At 45.8% G+C, this 19906-nt stretch overlaps 1 protein-coding gene across 1 annotated transcript in view; it reads right to left on the bottom strand.

The window, feature by feature from the left end:
* Positions 1 to 1040: 1040 nt before the first annotated feature.
* Positions 1041 to 19906, bottom strand: part of LOC137638596 (molecular chaperone MKKS-like) — an 84441-nt gene continuing 65575 nt past the window's right edge. The window contains exons 5-6 of the mRNA XM_068370807.1: positions 18832 to 19005; positions 1041 to 1817 (exon numbers count right to left, since the gene is read on the bottom strand). Of these exons, the coding sequence (XP_068226908.1) occupies positions 1110 to 1817; positions 18832 to 19005 (882 nt within the window). The 3' untranslated portion in view covers positions 1041 to 1109. The remainder of the gene's footprint in view (positions 1818 to 18831; positions 19006 to 19906) is intronic.

The following is a 19906-nucleotide window of genomic DNA, read 5'->3' as shown; positions in this document are numbered from 1 at the left end:
GGCCGCACTCCCTTCCCCCAGCAGATTCCATGTACAGTAGAGGGGAAGGCGACGACAACAGCTGAACGGAGGAGTATCCAAACGATGATGATTCCCCTGCGGCGGTGGCCGAGTCACACAGGATGACCAATGTCTAAGGGGGAAAGGTCAGGAGGGAAGGTTCTCTGCCCTTGAGAACCTGCTGTATTGCGCTATCAAACAAACAGCAACATACACAGTAAGGAAAGCTACAACATATATATAAAAACATTAAGAATGTTTCCATATATATAGAAGAGAAAAACATAAATTAAAAAAACAAAGGTTGATGGCAGTCCAAAATAAGTGAGGAGGAAAAGCAGCAACAACCACTAAACCTCTGAGCCAAAAGTAAAGTGAAGCACAGTTACAGGTGTATGAGTGAAGGGAGTAGCTAGCTACCTCCCCTAACCCCCGCTAACTAGCGGGAGGGTAGTTAACCCTCGCTAAATTTTAATGGCTTATCCTTTCAGCTGCGCCGAAAGTAATACCCCTATAAATAGTATAGGTTTGTATTCCAGTTACGAAATAAAATAAAATTGTGTGAATAACAAATGAAAATATTCACAAAAAAGATATAGAAAAGTTTGAAGAATGGGAGAAACCCTCTAACCTTTTGGACAACGTTTCCTACACTTGAAATATATTTATGAGGCATGACTTTATAGCAGCCTACTTTACTGAATGGTAAGCAGACCAGTAGTTGGTTGTGGGCGGGCAGTTTAAAATTTTCACCAGTGCTTCCGAGTTTAATTCTATCAATATTTCAAAATTGTACAGTATGGTCAAATCCACAGTTGGAGAACTTGGGTTAAGGAGGCCTTCCTGAACATTTTATATAAAATCCTAAAGAACTGGATTAAAATTCATGTTTGAATACTGTATCTTAACTTACTGTCAACTACATAACAATAAGTAAAAAATACAGAGATCGATTTTAGCTGAGCTTCTAACTTAACATTAAAGTGAGTTTAAAAATCTTTTAATACATTTTTTGATTGCACATGGGTATTAAAATACTATTCGCTCATATACTTTATTATAAGAATTCCCAACACAGATACATATCTACAATTTCTGCACAAAAATTATTAGTCATACACGCAATGACCTACTTGAAACAACTGGGTAAACCCTTCTAGGGCAAGGCGCATGGCATTATACTTTGCTAGGTAACTGTCATATAAGATATCTGGGATTTTCAAATTAAACATTATCTTAGGATTATGTTTTGTATGTACCTGATCCACCATTTTATCCAATACATCCTCTAAACTATCCACATCATCATCTAAACTTTCTATTCTTCCCTCTAAGCTATCACCTTCTTCTTCCAGGCTATTTAATGTCTTCTCCAAACTATCAACATCATCTTCAACGGCTACTTTCTCGTCTAAGCTGTCATCATCAATACCAAAGTCAGGATCTCCTACCTGTAATTTTGAGTTGCGCTGAAAAGTCTCTCCCTCATTGTTACCCAAACACATCATTGATTCACAAAAACAAGAGGCCTCTGAGGACCCTTCAAGTACATTTTGATTCATCTGAAAATCCAAATCATACCAATATCCCCCATATTTGCTTTTGATAGTGTCATTTGTCAACAACCCGCAAACACATTTATGCAATTTTTCCTGAGGAAAGTTCTCCCTTGAAGATTCTTCTTTTGCCAGGCATTCCTGTGAATACCAGAGATGATGAAAGACAGAATCGATGCACCAGTCAAATTTTGTTGTTGATGAACCACCTGCTACTTGGATAGCAAGTTCCATGAACACTCGAACAAAGGCATTTCCAACCTAGAATAAAAATTAGAAGATTATTCCTAAAAGATAATTAAACTGAAATAAGATAAGAGTTTGGTAAGAGTAAGATTATGAGGTCCACAAGAAGGTAGGGTAATGCTAGATTGAATGTGATGTTGAATGGAAAGTTACTTGAGGAAGTAGATCAGTTTAAATACATGGCTTCTGTTGTTATGTACATCTGAGTGAATGAAGGATGTAAAGTGTTGGGGGGGCAGTGAAGAAAGTGGTAAAGAATAGAGGGTTAGGGATGAATGTAAATAAGAGTTCTCTATGAGAAAGTTATTGTACCAGCTGTGATGTATGGATCGGAGTTGTGGAGAATGAAATTGATGGAGAGACAAAAATTAAATGTGTTAAATGTCACTGGGGAGCATAGCTGGTGTAGAACTAAGGTGTGAGGAAAAAATTAGTGGTTGGAATGGATATGAATGTGTTGAGGTAGTTTACCCATGCAGAGGCTGGAAAATGGTTGTCTACTGAAGATGGTGATGAATGCACGAGTTGATGGAAAAGTGCATGAAGAAGGCCAAGGTTTGAGGAGATGGATGGAGTGAAGAAAGCCCTAGATGACAGGAGGATAGATGCGAGAGACAAAAGAGAGCACTAGGAAGAGGAATGAATACCAAGTAATTGCGACGCATATCTGATAGGCCCTGCTGCTACCTTGGGACACCTTGGTGACTGCTAAGGTAGTGGCAGTAGGGGAGTCAGCGAATGAAGCTTCATTTTGTGGTGGAAGATGGGAAAAGGTGCCCTGTAGCACCAACCAGTACCAACCAAACTCGGCTGTGACCCTCGTCAAGCAAGGAGGCACAAGGAAAAAATCCCTTTTGTTTCTTTTTGGCTGTCAGCTACTTCCCAAAATTGGTGGAAGTGCCGTGGTAAATAGATATATTGATTACATATTACTATTATCATCATTATTACTAGCTAAGCTACAACCCTAGTTGGAAAAGCAAGATGCTATAAGCCTAAGGGTTTCAATAGGGAAAAACAGCCTAGTGAGGAAAGGATATAAAGAAATAAACAAACTATATGAGAGTAATGAACAATTAAAATAAAATATTCAAAGAACAGTAACAACATTAAAATAGTTCTTTCATATATAAACTATAAAAAGAGACTTATGACAGCCTGTTCAGCATAAAAATATTTGCTGAAAGTTTGAACTTTTAAAGTTTTACCGATTCAACTATCTGATTAGGAAGATCATTCCGCAACTTGGTCACAGTTGGAATAACACTTCTAGAATACTCTGTAGTACTGTATTGAGAGTCTTATGATGGCGAAGGCCTGACTATTAGAATTAACACCATATCTAGTATTACGAATATGATGGTACTGTTCGGGAAGACCTGAATGTAAAGGATGGTCAGAAATATGAAAAATCTTATGCAACATGTATAGTGAACAAATTGCACGACGGTGCTACAGATTAATATCTAAATCAGGAATATGACAAATTCGTAGATAATTTGTATTTTTCGTAACTATACAAACCTTACCTATCTAATAAGGGTATTACTTTCGGCGTAGCTGAAATGACGAGCCATTAATTTTTAACGAGGGTTTACTACCCACACCGCTAGTTAGCGGGGGTAGGGGAGGGTAGCTTGCTACCCCCCTCTCACACACCTATGCTTGAGCACACTTTGCTTACAGGTAGGACTTCAAGGGGGATAGGACTGGCGGGCAAGTTTGGTTAAATAGCTAAGGTTTGTATAGTTAGGAAAAATAAAATTATCTACGAATTTGTCATTTGTTCCGTAACTGGAATAAAAACCACGCTATTTAATAAGGTGACTCACAAATTAGGAAGGGTGGACGTCCCAGCCAGTCTGGCTTTTGGCTTTGCCCGGGGACTCCTTATTTGAGTGTGTAAGCATCCAAGAAATAAGGAGTCCCTGCACCTCACTAAAACCTTGCTACGCAAGGTGTGTGTGAAGGTGTAAAGAAGTGTGACTCGTCCTAGAAAGTTGTTCTTAAGTTCTTTAGATGGAAACTTGTAGACTAGGACTTTCCCAATACCACCTCGTCAGGGTATGGGGACGTAACAGTATTAATCTTAATACTAAGAACACAGGGAGCATGGTTTACCTGCAGTGGTTTGAGGTCAGCTATGCAGAGAACCCAGGATGCTGCTTTCCCCAAGAGAGGGGATGATGAAGAAAAGAATAAGGGCCAGTCAAACCTTTCCATTCATGTAGACTAAAACTGGGTAACAATGCCCTCAACCTTCTACTTGTCCAATAAGGAGCTTGAGGTTTTAAACCAGCTGTTCTGCAGCCACCACAGGACCGATAGAGAACGTATAGAATCTCCTGTGGGTCACGTCTTGCAGGTAGTTGGATGTGAACGTTGTTTGACGTTTCCACACCCCTGCTTGAATAACCTGCGTCACTGAAAACTTTCTTTTGAAGGCCAGGGACCTATGCCCCTGACATCATGTGCTCTGGGGCGACGTGACGGAGCAGGGTCTGGATTTAGTGCCAGGTCAATGACCCTGCGAATCCATGCAGAAATGGTGTTCTTGGTGACCATCCTCTTAGTCCTTCCTGTGCTGACGAATAGTGCTGGCACACAAGGACGGGCTACGGCTGTTCTTTTGAGGTACAGCCTCAAGCTCTTTACTGGGCATAGTAAGAGATGGTCTGAGTCATCTATTACCGTACGGAGACTAGAAATCCAGAAGGAGTCGAATCGAGGATCCGCTACTCCTGGATTCTGAGTCTTAGCAATAAACTCAGGGACGAAGCTGAACGTTACCTCTCCCCATCCACTTGAATGAGCAATGTCATACGAGAGACCATGAAGTTCGCTGACTCGCTTGGCCGAGGCCAAAGCTAGCAGGAACATCGTCTCCCAGGTTAGGTGGCGATCTGATCCCTGGCATAATGGTTCATAGGGAGGTCTCATAAAAGACCTGAGAACTCGAACCACGTTCCATGGGGGAGGTCTCACTTCCGACTGAGGGTAGGTAAGTTCATTACTACATATGAGTAGAGAAAGTTCTAGCGATGAGGAAATGTCCATTCCTTTCAGCCTGAAGGCGAGACTTAAGGCCAAGCGATAGCCTTTCACTGCCGAGACTAAAAGGCGCATTTCTTCACGCAAATACACGAGGAACTCCGCTATTGTTGGAATAGTGGCATCGAGTGGAGAGATACCCATTCCACAACACCAACCACAGAAGACTTTCCACTTTGCCTGGTAGACTGCTGCTGAAGACTTTCGCAGGTGTCCAGATATCCTGATTGCAACTTGTTGCGATAATCCTCTCCCAGAGAGGAGATGCTGGATAGTCTCCAGGCGTGAAGCCATAGTGAACCTACGGCTTTGTGGAAGATGTTGGCATGTGGTTGTTTGAGTAGATTGTGTCGTGGAGGGAGTTCTCTTGGTGGCTCTGTTAGGAGTTGCAGAAGGTCCAGGAACCATTCTGCGTGATGCCATAGCAGAGCTATGAGGGTCATTGAAAGATTGACCGATGTTCTGGTCTTGTTGAGTACCCTCCTCATCAGACAGAACGGGGGAAAGGCGTAAACATCGATGTTGTCCCACCGTTGTTGGAAAGCATCTTGCCAGAGAGCCTTGGGGTCTGGGACTGGGGAACAGTACAGTGGGAGCCTGAAGTTCAGGGCCGTTGTGAAGAATGAATGAATGATTTAAAGTTTTCAGGCATCCTGACATCTAAGGTCATTGATGCCGGTAACATTTAATTTATGTATACAAAAGTAAAAAATGAAATAAAATAAAAAATTAAAGAGTATTCAATTAAAATCATAAAAATTGAATGTCATAAAAGTTAAATATTTTTCAGAAGACCTGCTTCTGAAAGAAATCTAAAAATGCCACTTGCATGGTAGGACACATCATTTCCAAGAATCTTGGCAAGGATGAACCTGCCACCCTCACCTTGAGCCTCAAACAAATATCTATTCCGCAAGATGTTATAATTGGGGCATTCAGTCAACAAATGTCTTACTGTTAGAGGTACTAAACAGTTGTCACAATACGGTTGGTGTTGGCCCTTCAGCAGAAACTCATGTGTCAACCGAGTGTGACCAATACGGAGACGACAAAGAGACGTCTCCCATTTTCGGGGCATCATATTATACCTCCAAGGAGATATGTCATTTGTTACTTCCCTCATTTTATTGCCATCTTGACTATCCCATTGCTGTTGCCATTTATTGCAAACCAATTTCTTGATGACAGGTAAGAAATCATTACAGGGAATGGGATACCTTCTTGGCAGCAACTCGGATGCAGCCTCCTTAGCCAGTGAATCTGCCTTCTCATTCCCGGACACACCTACATGTGCTGGAACCCAACAAAATTGAACTGTTATACCTCTCCGTCCAATAAGGAAAAGCCATTCTAAAATCTTTAAAACTAGAGGGTTATTAGAATTAAAAACTTCCATAGCTTGAAGGACACTCCTTGTATCACTAAAAATTGTAAAATTACCCTCCTTCTCCAACGCTATTTTCTCAATAGCGGTTAATATGCCATACAGTTCGGCAGTAAATCCGTTGTGAAGAGGTCCACAGTCGGAGAACCCCACAAAGTCAGGACTTTGTTGGCTACTAGATGATCCAAAGACCACTCGGTACTCACTATCTGAGATGATCTGCTCAGGATGTCGGCGAGCACATTCCTCTTGCCCGAAATGAAGCGTGCCAATAGTGGTATCGAGTGGATTTCGGCCCATCTCAGTATCTACTGCTAGATGGGATAGTTGCTGCGAAAAAGTACCTCCTTGTTTGTTGATGTAAGCCACTATTGTGGTGTTGTCGCTCATCACCACCACAAAGTAACTTGCCAGGTACTGTTAGAACTGTTGAAGGGCTAGAAAGACGGCCTTCAGCTCTAGGAGATATATGTGGAGGTACTTTTCTGACTCTGACCTGAGGCCTGAGGCCGTGTGGTGCAGCAGGTGATGCGATGAAAGGTGATGCGATGAAAGGTGACCGAGGAGATATAACCACGATTGGGCTGGAAGTTCTTCTCATCTGAGAAAAGGTCTTGTGACCTTCCTCAGCCTTGCTATCCTGTCATCTGATGGGAAGGCTCTGTGGAGAGTGGTGTCTATAATCATACCTAGGTATACCAGTCTTTGAGTGGGAAGCAGAGAAGACTTCTCGAGATTTACCATGATCCCCAGATCTTGGCAAAGTCTCAGAAGTTTGTCTCGGTGTTGAAGAAGGGTTGACAACGAGTCTGCTAGGATTAACCAGTCGTCCAGATAACGGAGGAGACGGATGCCAATCCTGTGTGCCCAAGATGATCCTAGGGTGAACACTCTGGTGAAAACTTGTGGTGCTGTGGAGAGACCGAAACACAGCACCTTGAACTGGTACTTTCTGTTGTCTAGGCTGAATCTTAAGTACTTCCTTGAAGATGGATGGACTGGGATCTGGAAGTACGCGTCCTTTAGGTCCAGCGTGCACATGAAGTCTTGCGGTCTTACTGCTAGTCTGATCGTGTCCGCCGTCTCCATGCTGAACGGAGTTTGTTTGACAAACTTGTTCAGAGCTGAGAGGTCAATGACTGGTCTCCAGCCTCTAGACGCCTTCTTTACAAGAAAGAGTCGACTGAAGAAGCCTGGGGATCCGTCGAGGACCTCTTGGAGAGCGCCCTTCTTCAACAGGGCTTGGACTTCTGCCCGAAGGGCTTGCCCCCTTGCCGATCTCATGGCAAGGGAGTTCAATGACACTGGATTCGTCGTCAGGGGAGGTAGAGATGTTATAAACGGGACGCGATATCCTAGACTGATCACGGGAGATTGTCCAGGAATCGGCCCCGAGTTGCTTCCACCTCTTTGAGCAACTTTGTAGGCATCCCCCCACAGGTGGAAATGTAGGGGGACTGCCTATCCTAGCGTTTGCGACCTCGGCTGCTCCCTCTAGGATTTTTGCCTCCCCTGGAGGACTTTTTGCCTTTCCTTTCTTTGACAGGAAAGGGCTTAGACACCAAGGTCTTCGCTGTTGTTGTCGTCGTAGTGGTCTTGACTGGACGGGACTGCTGTGGTGCTGGAGGCTTATAGGGCTTGGATGTATGCAAGGAGGTGGGAGGAGCTTGTTGGTGGCACCGGAACAGTTGGAGGAGGACATTTCGGAGAGCTGATGTGAGATATTGTCCCTGATACTCTTAACCCCCTGAGACAAGGGCAGGGCTGCACTGGTCTTAGAGGGTTTCTGAGTACCAAACCTCTCGAGGAGGGATCTCTGGGTCGGAAAACCCGTTGAGAGCCCTCATTAGAGTCTGAACTTGCCAAAACGCATGTTCTGACTCTTGCTGGTCTCCTCCTGCTGTAGGACTTGCAGCGAAGTCTCCTTCTATCCCCAAAGGCTCTTCTTGGGGAGAGTCGCGGACATTCCGAGTGGCTAGCTGGCTCCCTCCTAGTCCTAGTAGAGGACTTAGGCAATGTTTTGGAGTCCTTAGATTCCTTCCTGGGAAGGATATAGGACTCCAACATTGACGAGGGTGGCATGTTCCTTTCAATCCTCAACTGAGTAGACCCCTCGGAGCAAAGAGGGGCTTCCCCCATTGGTGTGATGGGGGAAAGTCTCTCTTCGTATGATTCCCTTGGGGACGAGAAATCTTCGTCCGAAAGGGAAGGAGAGGCAGTCTGAGGAAAAGAAGGAACCTGCCTCGAAGGTCTGCGTGGAGTCCTTTTCGCCCTTGGGGAAGTGACCGCGACTGGAACTCCTCTCTTCCTCTTCAAAGGGGTAGAAGAAGCCATGGTTCTGTGTCCCAATTCAGAGAGGACGGGCTTGAAAGCCTGAGCTACGGCTCTGATCAGGGCACCGAACAAGGGCTGTTAGCTGACAGACGTGCTGTCAGACATACCCTTTGAAGGGAAAGGGATTGAAGGATCCCTGGGAGGAGTTACTACCATTGGTGGGTTCGCCTATGGTAGGTTTGGGATCCTGGACCCCTCTGGAAGTTTCCCTTCCCCCACAATGCTCGGTGGTATGCGCTTGCGGGGAGGGGAATGAGGCGATGGCGACCTTGCCATACGTTGTTCAGTAGTCTCACACGCGGGAGGATATTGACGCTCGCGCGAGGGAGAATACCGGGGCTCGCGCGAGGGAGAATACCGGGGCTCGCGCGAGGGAGAATACCGGGGCTCGCGCGAGGGAGAATACCGGGGCTCGCGCGAGGGAGAATACCGGGGCTCGCGCGAGGGAGAATACCGGGGCTCGCGCGAGGGAGAATACCGGGGCTCGCGCGAGGGAGAATACCGGGGCTCGCGCGAGGGAGAATACCGGGGCTCGCGCGAGGGAGAATACCGGGGCTCGCGCGAGGGAGAATACCGGGGCTCGCGCGAGGGAGAATACCGGGGCTCGCGCGAGGGAGAATACCGGGGCTCGCGCGAGGGAGAATACCGGGGCTCGCGCGAGGGAGAATACCGGGGCTCGCGCGAGGGAGAATACCGGAGACTGTTGGCGTGTGCGCGGGCGTGCAAGATTATCACGTTGAGTGCGCGGCCACGCGGGAGAGCATTCGCGCACATCTATGCTAGCTGTAGGGTGGGCGCGCGTAGGAGAAAGTTCTCTAGCGCGTGGGCGCGCAGTGGAATCATGTGGGGTGCGCGGGAGCACGAGAAAATGTTGGCGCTCATCCCTGGGAGAGGATGGGTGCGTGTGCGCAGGGTGCACGCGCATGCTTGTGGATGCGCGCGGGAGAAGGCTGGCGCACAGGTGAGTGCTGGTGCGTTGGTACTGGTTGGCACGTGGGAGAAGACAGCATTGCTGACTTCCCGGAAGTCCTGCTATCCATTGACAGTTGGCGCACAGGTTTTACCTGGCGCATAAGGTAGTGTGCAGCATGGCGCTCAGGAGAGTCAGATGTTGGGCACGTATGCACGCGGGCAGGAGAATGTTGGCGCGCAGGAGAGTACTGGCGCGTAAGGGAGCGCTGGCGAGCAGGAAAGCGCCATTGCGCAGGAGGTTGATGGCACACAGGTGGTTTGCGCGCAGGTGAATGTTGGCGCGCAGATGGGCGCAGAAGCATAGGACACTGTGGGTGCGTGGGCCCAGCTTGCGCAGGGCACGCAGGCAAGACCTGGCGCACAGGAGAACGTGGGCGCATATGCGCATGAGGGCACGCATAGCGCGTGATGGAGCTATGCTCCTGTTGGAGCGTATGCGCGTGTTTGCGCGTACGCTCTTGATGATCTACGTTAGGGTTATGGTGAGAATCCGCGCGTAGTGATGGGGCCTGACGAGCTACTAAAGAGCTATCGTCAGGTCTAGTGGGAGCATAGCGCGTATGTTGTTGGCGCGCAACAGCGTGCTTAGGTGGAGCCTTGTTAGGCCCATGTAGAAATCGAGACGGAAGGTCGGCAGGTCTGTCGGGTGGAAGGTCGACGTGTCCTTTAAAAGGACGACCTTCCACCGAAGGAGATCGCGAACGATCTGCAGAGAGGTCCAGGACCAATGCAGGAGCAGTGATGGATGATTGGTCTAGAGGCTCCTCTGAGGGGGACTGCATCAAAGATGTTGAACCAAAGAGTCGCCTCCTCACTGCAGGTGAAGGAAGGCCTCTAAGGCGAAGGGGAAGGCGAGCCTTCCGACGAATGCGCCTTCTGGGGGCCGTTGCATCAGCAAGCTGATCTACTGCAGTCCTCCGAAGAGGAGTCTCTGAAAGTGACCTCCCCAGAGGGGGAGAAACACTAGTAGGAGAGACTGACGATGGACTTAGTTTCTCCCTCGTAAGTTGAACAGGAACGGGAGAAACTAAGCCGTCAGCTACCGTAGAGTTTGGAGTGGAAGAGGTGATGGGCGATACCGCATTGGATACCTCTGGCACCACAACGTCGACAAGAGACAGAGGATCAACCTCTGACGGTGACGACGAATGCTTGACAGTGGCACCCAATCGGATGTAGTTAAGCAAAACCTCCTTGGAGGGCAAACCTGTAAGCCCCAAGGAGGACCAAAGCTGGAAAAGGGAGGTTAGTGACATATCCTCCCCCGGGGGGAGAGGTGGAGTTGCTTCACTAGGGGAAGCAACGTCATCTCTCGAGTCCTGAGGTTGGTAAACAATACATCGGTCTATGCTACCACTCGACGGTCTCTCGAAAGAGACCGACCGAGTGGGAGCTTCAGAGGAGGTTTGGGCAACGGAAGAAGAGGCCTTGGGTTTTTCTCCTTTCGAAGCAACCTTCGAAGGACAAATATCCCATTTAGACTTCTTGCGTCGTCGCGAAAACCTCTCCCACTGGGAGGTAGACCACTCCCTACACTCACTACTGTTGTTGTTGCTATCACACCGTTGGCCCCTACAAGAAGGACAAAGGGCGTGAGGATCAGTCTCGACCACCGACATGAATGTTCCACAGGGGTGGTCAGGAAACCCAGGGCAGGTGCGCATGATCGCAGAGGCCAACTTCACATATACAGAACTAGAAACAGAAAAGACAAAAGCAATTAAATGGCTGCCAAATGACGGCGAGGATAAGAGCGGACACGTCCGACCACCATCTGAGCCGAGAGCAAAGTAAGCTCAAGCACAGGTGTGTGAGGGGGAGGGGGGTAGCAAGCTACCCTCCCCTAACCCCGCTAACTAGCAGTGTGGGTAGTAAACCCTCGTTAAAAATTAATGGCTTGTCATTTCAGCTACGCCGAAAGTAAAACCCCTATTAAATAGCGTGGTTTGTATTCCAGTTACGGAACAAAAGAAATTTAATAGACCGGAAGTTTCCGTCCTACAAATTAAAATGAGAATCGGCAGCTGAAAACCAGAAAGGAGAACAATACTCGAAACAGGGTAGAATGAAAGAATAAAAACCCTTCTCCAGAAGTGTAGAACTAAGCAAAATCACAAATACAATCATAATTTAAGAATACACAATACAGTGCCCTATAATGATAAAAAATATATTCTTAACAATAGAATTGTTTATCTAAATACATATCTGGCAGTCATCCTGTTTTAATCATTGAAGCCAACTGGTTCTTGACTTATAACAAAAAAAAATATTATCAACATCTAGGGTTGTACCTCGCCCTTCGGTGGTGAAATAGGAAGGTTCACAAAGAAAGTTATCCATGTGAATACAAGCCAGGACTTGAAGGAAGGCTGATTTCCACTCACCTTGCTCGGTGGATGGAGCTTTAGGGCTGGCGGGTGGTGGCAGTGTACCATCTGAAGTCAGAATAGCTGTTGTGTAATATATCAACCTCCTGGCTCATAACAGGCTAAGCCAAGGGTAGGTCATGATCGTCAATGTAAGCTTAAGTAAGGGAAAAAGGGCTGGGAGAAGCACCCTGGGAGTGCTGAAGTAGTAGCAATGGTCTGCTGAATTCTCTGCTGAAGGGCGGAGTGGGATCATCAACTACTTTTGACACCCAACTCTTCAGGAGAGAATTCATATCTTTCTGACACTGGGACTTGCCTGTGAAGGAGGCAAGGAGGCTATGTGCCTCCTTCGGAAAAGTTCCTGGAGGTTTGGGAACTTCCCGTGCTTGGGAAGATTCAGAGAACTGAGAGATCCGGGAGACTTACAGGGAGGTGGAAGAAAGTCCCTGGAGTGGAATGGGAGATGCTGAGTGGTCTACCTCGCCTGGAGAAAGTCTGTAAGACTCCAATAATGAGAGAGATTTCAATCCACTACTAGTCCTAAGATAAAAGATATTTCCTGGCTGGAGTGCCCCTCCTAGGCTTCCAACGCAAAGCCTTGGTTAAAGTTTGACAGGAACTAGGGCGAGCCTTACACAGATGTATGCCCGCTCACCATGGGGGAAGCGCGAGCAGGAAAAGGGGAACTACAAAGGAAGAAAAGGATTGGGGCACAGGGCCGGTGAGAAGGGACTCTCGTCCCTTGGCACGGGAAGGGGAAAGGCCAAGGACAATCCCGGTAGAAGATTCGGGCTCCTGCTGTGCACCACGCTTCAACATCTTCAGTAGCCGATCCTTCCAGGGGGAACCCGAAAGTCCCAAGGATGGCTACAGCTCACAAAGAGCATCAAGGTAGGACTCTCACAGTAGGAAGGCACCACTGTTTCTCCATGTGAAGTAACGGGATCTTCCAGACCCAAAAGTCATTCAGAGGGTCAAAGGCACATATCTCTCTGTTGTTTGCCCTTCAGAGACTGAACGAGCAGAGGCAGGAGGGGGGTTCTGGTGGAAGAAAAAGTAAGTCTGGGTATCTTGGCTTTGGAGGCAGAGCTCAAGGTGAAGAATCCATTTTCTACTTCTTCCTTCTTCAAAAGAACCATTCCCACTGGAAGGATGGCCACTATCAACACTCACCACAAGGAGACTCCTCTTTGCAGGGGTGTCCTCTGCATGATGGAAAAACAGATGAGGGTCCCTCTCTAAGGAAGACTGGAACATGCCCGGACAAAGGTGCGCCTATCTTTCTTGGAAAACAGCGCAATCACACCAGAAATGAGAAAAACAAAAAGTTATAACATATGGTGAACATAAAACAAAGAGGCAGTCAAGTACATCCACTCTCTACAAAGGCCAAATCAAGTAGTTGAGTTAGCGAGTGTGCGAAAGATGGTGGAAGTGTCTCCTGCTACCCCTACTTCTGTTGAGAGGTTGGCTGCCACCTTGATCAAAGTTATTATGACCTGAACACCATCTCACGCTGAATGTATCCCCTAGGTAAAGAACGAGGGTTTGTATTTCGTGTCAAAACAAGTAATACTTTCAAAACCTTTATATTCTGTAATCCACCAGATATGACTTTTGAGGTCATCTGCGCTTAATTTAGTATACAGTAGTTGCTAAAGTTTGTATGAAGGGACCAAACTTTAGAATTGCTATACTCCATAAACTGGTCCATAATAGTCACCCGCAGAAAAATGATAAAACCTATTAATACAATTTGTTACTGGAAAACAATTAAAGTGAGTGAATTTAACACTGAAGAGGAAGTAAAAATTATACTATATCACAGATAAGGTCTTTTACAGTATTTTACAGTATCTATATACTGTGAATAAAATAAAAGGTCTGACCTTTACCTTAAGATTAACTACCGTAGTTATCTGAAGGGTGTATAATCCAAATACTTTAACTTAGTACTGTATATAAACAAGGTTGTAAAAACATAGAATTCCCTTGTAACATTGTTTATCTGTTTCTGAAAGATACATTGTTAATATATTGAGATTATTTGATGATTATGTCTATAATTCTTGTCCAAAGACTGAACATAATATCATCAGAATGTTCTATGACCAAAAACGTAGGTCACATGACAAAACAGCCTACTCTTTCTTTAAATCTCCCTTTTAATATGACAAATTCAGAGATAATTTGTATTTTTCTCTAACTAATACAAACCTGGAATCATTTATGCAGATATTCTTTCAATGGCAGCTGGGGGTAGCCATTAGACTTTAAATGCAAGGTGGCAACCTTGCCTAACTGCTTAGCGGGTAGGCAGGAGATGGCCGGGGGGGGGGGGGGGGGGGGTACCCAGCCACCTCTATATACCCTACACTCTCACAGCTGTGAGACGTCACAATTTATTGGGGGACAGGTGTTGATGGGCTAATTTATGTAATTAACTCCAGGTTTGCATTAGTTAGGGAAAAATACAAATTACTGTATCTCCGAATTTGTCATATTAACAGGGAGATTTAAAGAAAGTTATTTCCGTTATTTATGTGGATGACTCACTCTTAGGTGGGTGGAAGTCCTAGATCTGGCATGGACATTGACCCAGTTTTACCTAGTACAGTATATGACTGTGGTCTGGGGAAAACTTTGACACCTCGCTGAACTATACTAGGCCTGTGCAATTTAGTAAAGTAGAGGCTGTTATTTGTATAAAACGTCTGAGTTTTAAATAGGAAAAAACAACAAGACATATTCCATTGCTCCCTCACAGAAGTAATGGGGACGTGGACAGTATTAAAATTTTATGACTTTTACTAGGCTACACAAGGGAAGTGATAATTTTGTGCAGAGGGACCCATGGTGCTGTACCCAAAGAGAGAGGAAGATGAATTAAGGAAAGCCAGACATTCTTCTCATTCCTTCTAATCTTAACCTGGATAGCCAATACCCTCAACCAACTGCTACTTGTCCATCAAGGAGCTTGAGGTATCTTAAACCTCTTATTAAGCAGCCACCACAGGACCGATAGTTAACGTATCAAGCTTCCAGTGAGTCACGTCTTTGAGGTAATGGGCTGTGAATGTGGTTTGTGTGTTCCACACACCCGCTTGGAAAACCTGCAACACGGAAAAGTTGCGTTTGAACGATAGGGAAGTACTGATTTCCCTGACGTCATGGGCTCTAGGTCGACAAGCCTGAGGAGGATCTAGAGCCAAGGCTCTTTCAATCACTTGGCAAATCCAGGAGGAAACTGTATTCTTTGTGATCTTCCTCTTTACTCTGCCTGAACTAACAAACAGCGATGTTAGTCTGGGCCGTGTTGCTGCAGTGCGTTTAAGATAGTATCTTAAACTCCTCACTGGACAAAGTAACAACTGATCTGGGTCGTTGGTTACAGAACGAAGACTCGCAATCTGAAAGGCCTCGAATCTAAGGTCCAGCAGCCCCAGATTTTGAGTCTTAGCAATAAACTCAGGGACGAAGCTGAGCGTTACTTCCCCCAATTCCCTTCTATGGGCGATGTCATGTGAGAAGCCATGAAGTTCACAGACACTTTTCCCAGGCTAAAGCAAGCCCTCTTCAAAGTGAGATTTTGGTCAGTTGCATGGCCTAATGGTTCGTAGAGAGGTCCTTTTAGGGACTCCAAGGTGTGAACCACGTTTCAAGGAGGAGGCCTGATCTCTGACTTGGGGCAAGTGATCTCATAACTCCGTATGAGTAAAGAAAGTTCCAACTAAGAGGAAATGTCACTCCATTCAGCCTGAAGGCGAGGCTCAAGGCTGAACGATAGCCTTTCACCGCTGATACTGAAAGGAGCTTTTCCTCCCAAAGGTATACAAGAAACTCCGCTATTACTGGAATAGTGGCATTGAGTGGAGAGATATTTCTTCCAAGATACCAACCACAGAAGACTCTCTACTTAGCCTGGTAGACCAAAGCTGAGGACCTAAGCAAGTGTCCAGACATTTGCTCCGCAATTTGTCGTGAAAAGCCCTTCTGCGTGAGAAGACGCTGGATAGTCTCCATGTGTGAAGTCGAACCGACTTCACGGTCTTGTAGAAGATGTTTGCGTATTGCTTTTTGAGTAACTCTGGTCGTGGAGGGAGTTCTCTCAGTCAATCTATGAGAAGTTACAGGAGGTCTGGGAACCACTGCGTGATGCTATAGCGGAGCTACAAGGGTCATCAATAGATCTTTGGACGCTCTGGTTTTGTTGAGCAGTCTTCTCATCAGACAAAACGAAGGAAAGGAGTACACGTCGATGTTATCCCACCATTGTTGGAATGCATCTTGCCATAGAGCCTAAGGGTCCGGGACTGGAGAACAGCAAAGCGGACGCTTGCTGTTCAGAGATGTTGAGAACAGGTCTACAGTCGGGGAATCCAACAAAGTCAGCACTTTGTTGGCTATCTGACGATTCAAAGACCATTCGAAGCCTACTGTCGCTCTGCTCAGATTGTCCGTGAGCACATTCCTCTTGCCGGGAATGAAGCGAGCTGATAGAGCCACCAAATATTCTTCTGACCATCTGAGGATCTTTATTGCAAGATGGCATAGAGGCTGCGAAAAGGTACCGCCCTGTTTGTTTATGTAAGCCACTACTGTGGTGTTGTCGCTCATCAACACCACAGAGTGACCTGCCAGCAACTGTTGGAACTGATGAAGAGCCAGGTAGGATGCTTTCATCTCTAGAAGATTTATGTGCTGGTCCCTTTCTGATTTTGACCACCAGGCCAGAGATCTTATGGTGCAGCAGGTGAGCCCCCACCCTTTTTTTGATGCATCTGTGAAGAGCAACAAATCTGGAGGGGGAACGAGAAGATTCTGGCCCTGCCGTAGGTTTTCGTATACCATCCACCAACTCAAATCCGTCACCTGACCCTGAGTTATGGGAACTCGAGGGTCCGGTGGGTCAAAGTGTTAGTTCCACACGGACTTCAGATACCATTGCAAGGATCTTATCTTGAGGCCGCTGTTTGGAACAAGACGGATGAGAGAAGATATATGGCCTAACAGACTCAACCAACAAGAGGCCGGAAGAACTTCTTTCCTGAGGTAGGAAGCAGCCACTTACTTCAGCCTGTGTACTCTTTTGTCTGATGGGAAGACTTTCTCTAGCACGGTGTCTATGATCATTCCGATGTATACCAGTCTCTGTGAAGATTGCAGTGATGACTTCTCGCGATTTATCAGGGCCCCTATATCCTGACAAAACTTGAAAAGCATATCTCGGGGACAAAGAAAGGTCGTCTACGAGTCTACTAAGATCAGTCAGTCGTCCAGATATCTGAGAAGACAGATGCCATTCTTATGAGCCCAAAAAGACACTGGGGTGCACACTCTGGTACTGTAAACACCTGAGGGACTGTCACAAGACCGATGCATAGAACCTTGACCTGGTATATCTTTCCTTCGTGAATGAACCTTAAATTACTCCTTAGCTCCCTTCTTTCCTCTGAAGGACCCATTCTGTCCCTTGGACTGAGAGGGCTGCTTAGACACCTTAGAAGGTCCCAAGGACCTAGCAGATGACTGGTTAGAGGAAGGTGCTTGCTGAGGCCAAGAAGACTGGGAAGGTCTACCATAGGACCGAGATGTCATGGCCCAATGGAGGGGAGAATCGTTGAACGATTTCCTCCATCGCTCAGCAGCCCTCTCTATCTCCTCTGGAACAAAGAGAGAAGAACTTAAGAGTTCGGGTACCTGACAGTAAGAAGGACTCTGTCTTCCTGGCCGACTCCTTCGACAAATTGTGGGAGCGAACCATGAAGCCTAGTAATCCCAACCATAAATCCAGCCATGAAGCAGCCAGCATGGCATACTTCACGCCTCTCACTATGTTTAGGACCACAAGCGCCGACAGTGAGGTCATCAGAGAGGAGAGGGTCTGAGTGGAAACTCACTTCGTTATGGACTCTATCAAAGGGTCGAGGGTAATGGTGGAGTGTGGTTCCCTTCAATCTCGTAACACTTCCTTTGTAACACAAAAGGAAGTGGCAGAGATCGAGAGGAGGAACCTGCCCTCAAGGAACTGGAAGTTCCGGCTATCTGAGATACTGTATAGCTTTCCTCTTGGCAGCTGTCAGACCTTTGGACCAGGACAAAATTGCACTGGACCTAGATGGCTTCTGGGTCTTGAAAATCTCATCAAGCACCACATCCTTCCCTTCCTGGGTGGTGGAACCAGGAGTAGACAGCCTGTTAATGGCGCTCATACAGGCGAGGACCTGCCAAAAGGTATGTTCCAACTCTTTCCTCTCCTGTACGGAGTGATAGTTCGGACTGGCCGCCTTTCGAAGATTTTCATCTTCCAAGTCTAAGGGGTCGTCCACCTCCAGGCTCTCCCCCCCTGGACACATTCACATGATGAAGGCGATCGCTGAAGAAGGACACGCACACCTGAAAAGAGAAAGCAAAAATCAAAAGGTCCAATGACAGTCAGGAGAACGGACACGTCCAATCTCTACTGAGCCAAAAGAAAAAGTGACATCTCTCACAGCTGTGAGAATATATATAGAGGGGACTGGGTACCCCCCCCACCCAGCCACCCCCTGCCTACCCACTAAGCAGTTACGCAGGGTTGCCACCTCGCATTTCAAGTCAAATGGCCACCTCCAGCTGCCGCTGAAAGAATATCCACATAAATAACGGAAGGTTTGTTAGTATGGGAACAATTCTGCTTTGTTTGAAGATCATCATCTATTGCAAAAATGTGGAGTGGTGACGAGATTTTTAAAGGCCTCATAATACTTGATCATCAAATGATCATTAAAAGATTTTCTACTTTGTCCCTTCCTATAAATCTTTAAACTTGGTATTTATTAAACAAGTTTTTATTCTTAATTTCTGTTGTTCTACTTTCCTGTATCATTTACATCATTCTACTTACTTACAAAAGATATTTCAAGAAAGAACCTACCCTAATGATGTGATGATTTGGGACTTCTATCATGGATGCAAGAAAATCCTTGTTCACTTTCACCAAATGGGTCACTTGTGTTGCAAGCCAGGTCTCCAAACATCCACCTCCAGCAACAACTTTTCCATCAACAACAACCATCTTCAGGGCAGCAAGACAGCTTTCCGTCATTTCCTAGTAGGTTTAAAAAATGAAAAAAATTCATTTTCCTTCAGTATGAGTATTGTAATGAAGTATAGGTACTATTAAACTGAGAGAGCTTCATTACTTCAGAGGAAAAGAAATATAATCTCAATGATCTCCCTCATAGCAGAGGTGGCATAACCATGTATCTAAATGAGTTATGATTGATCGAGGTTTTTAAAAAGTACATCATGAGCAAAGGAGAAAAATAAAGTCCCCAAAATAAGCAATAAGTCTGAATGGATGGACTGAGAGGGTCCAAATCACAGCATATGAAGTAATGAAACATTAATAAGTGCAAGATGATAAAAAACGCTGACTCAAAAGATAAACATAAGATATTCACTTGATGCATTCCTTATGTCCATAAATACACATATACACTTATTTATAAAGTTTTCAATGTAATTTAGTGAGCTAATTCTACCCTTTAACATCAGAAATGAATATAAACTTAATTCACAATAAGAAATAGAAATATTGACAAAATAAATCACATTTAACCTTTGAGGAGAGTCGTGGTTGGTAGGAGGAAGAGGAGGATGGGGATACTTCTTGGAAGGAGAGTCTCCCTCCATGAGAATTCTATCAGGAGTTCTCTCTTTTGAATGACCTACACTACCCCTAATTGAATTAGAACCTTGGTTCAGGATTTACCTGGTAAGATCACAGTTCTTCCTACTAGCGAGTTTTGCCCAACTTTCCAACCCACCAGGTGACTTAATTGATAGCTTTTAATTTGAATTTCCCATGAGTCAATATGGATGGAAATCAACACAATATCTTGTTCTAATAAAAATTTGTCTCAAATTAGGATGGAACCTGGTCTCTTCAAATAAAAGGCAAGGTTGCTATCAATCATGCCACCAGAGGCTCTAAAAGAAATCAGAAC

Source organism: Palaemon carinicauda, chromosome 3 (genome assembly GCF_036898095.1).
Source record: "Palaemon carinicauda isolate YSFRI2023 chromosome 3, ASM3689809v2, whole genome shotgun sequence".
NCBI classification, from domain to species: domain Eukaryota; kingdom Metazoa; phylum Arthropoda; class Malacostraca; order Decapoda; family Palaemonidae; genus Palaemon; species Palaemon carinicauda.
This window is presented reverse-complemented; position numbering and strand designations above follow the sequence as displayed.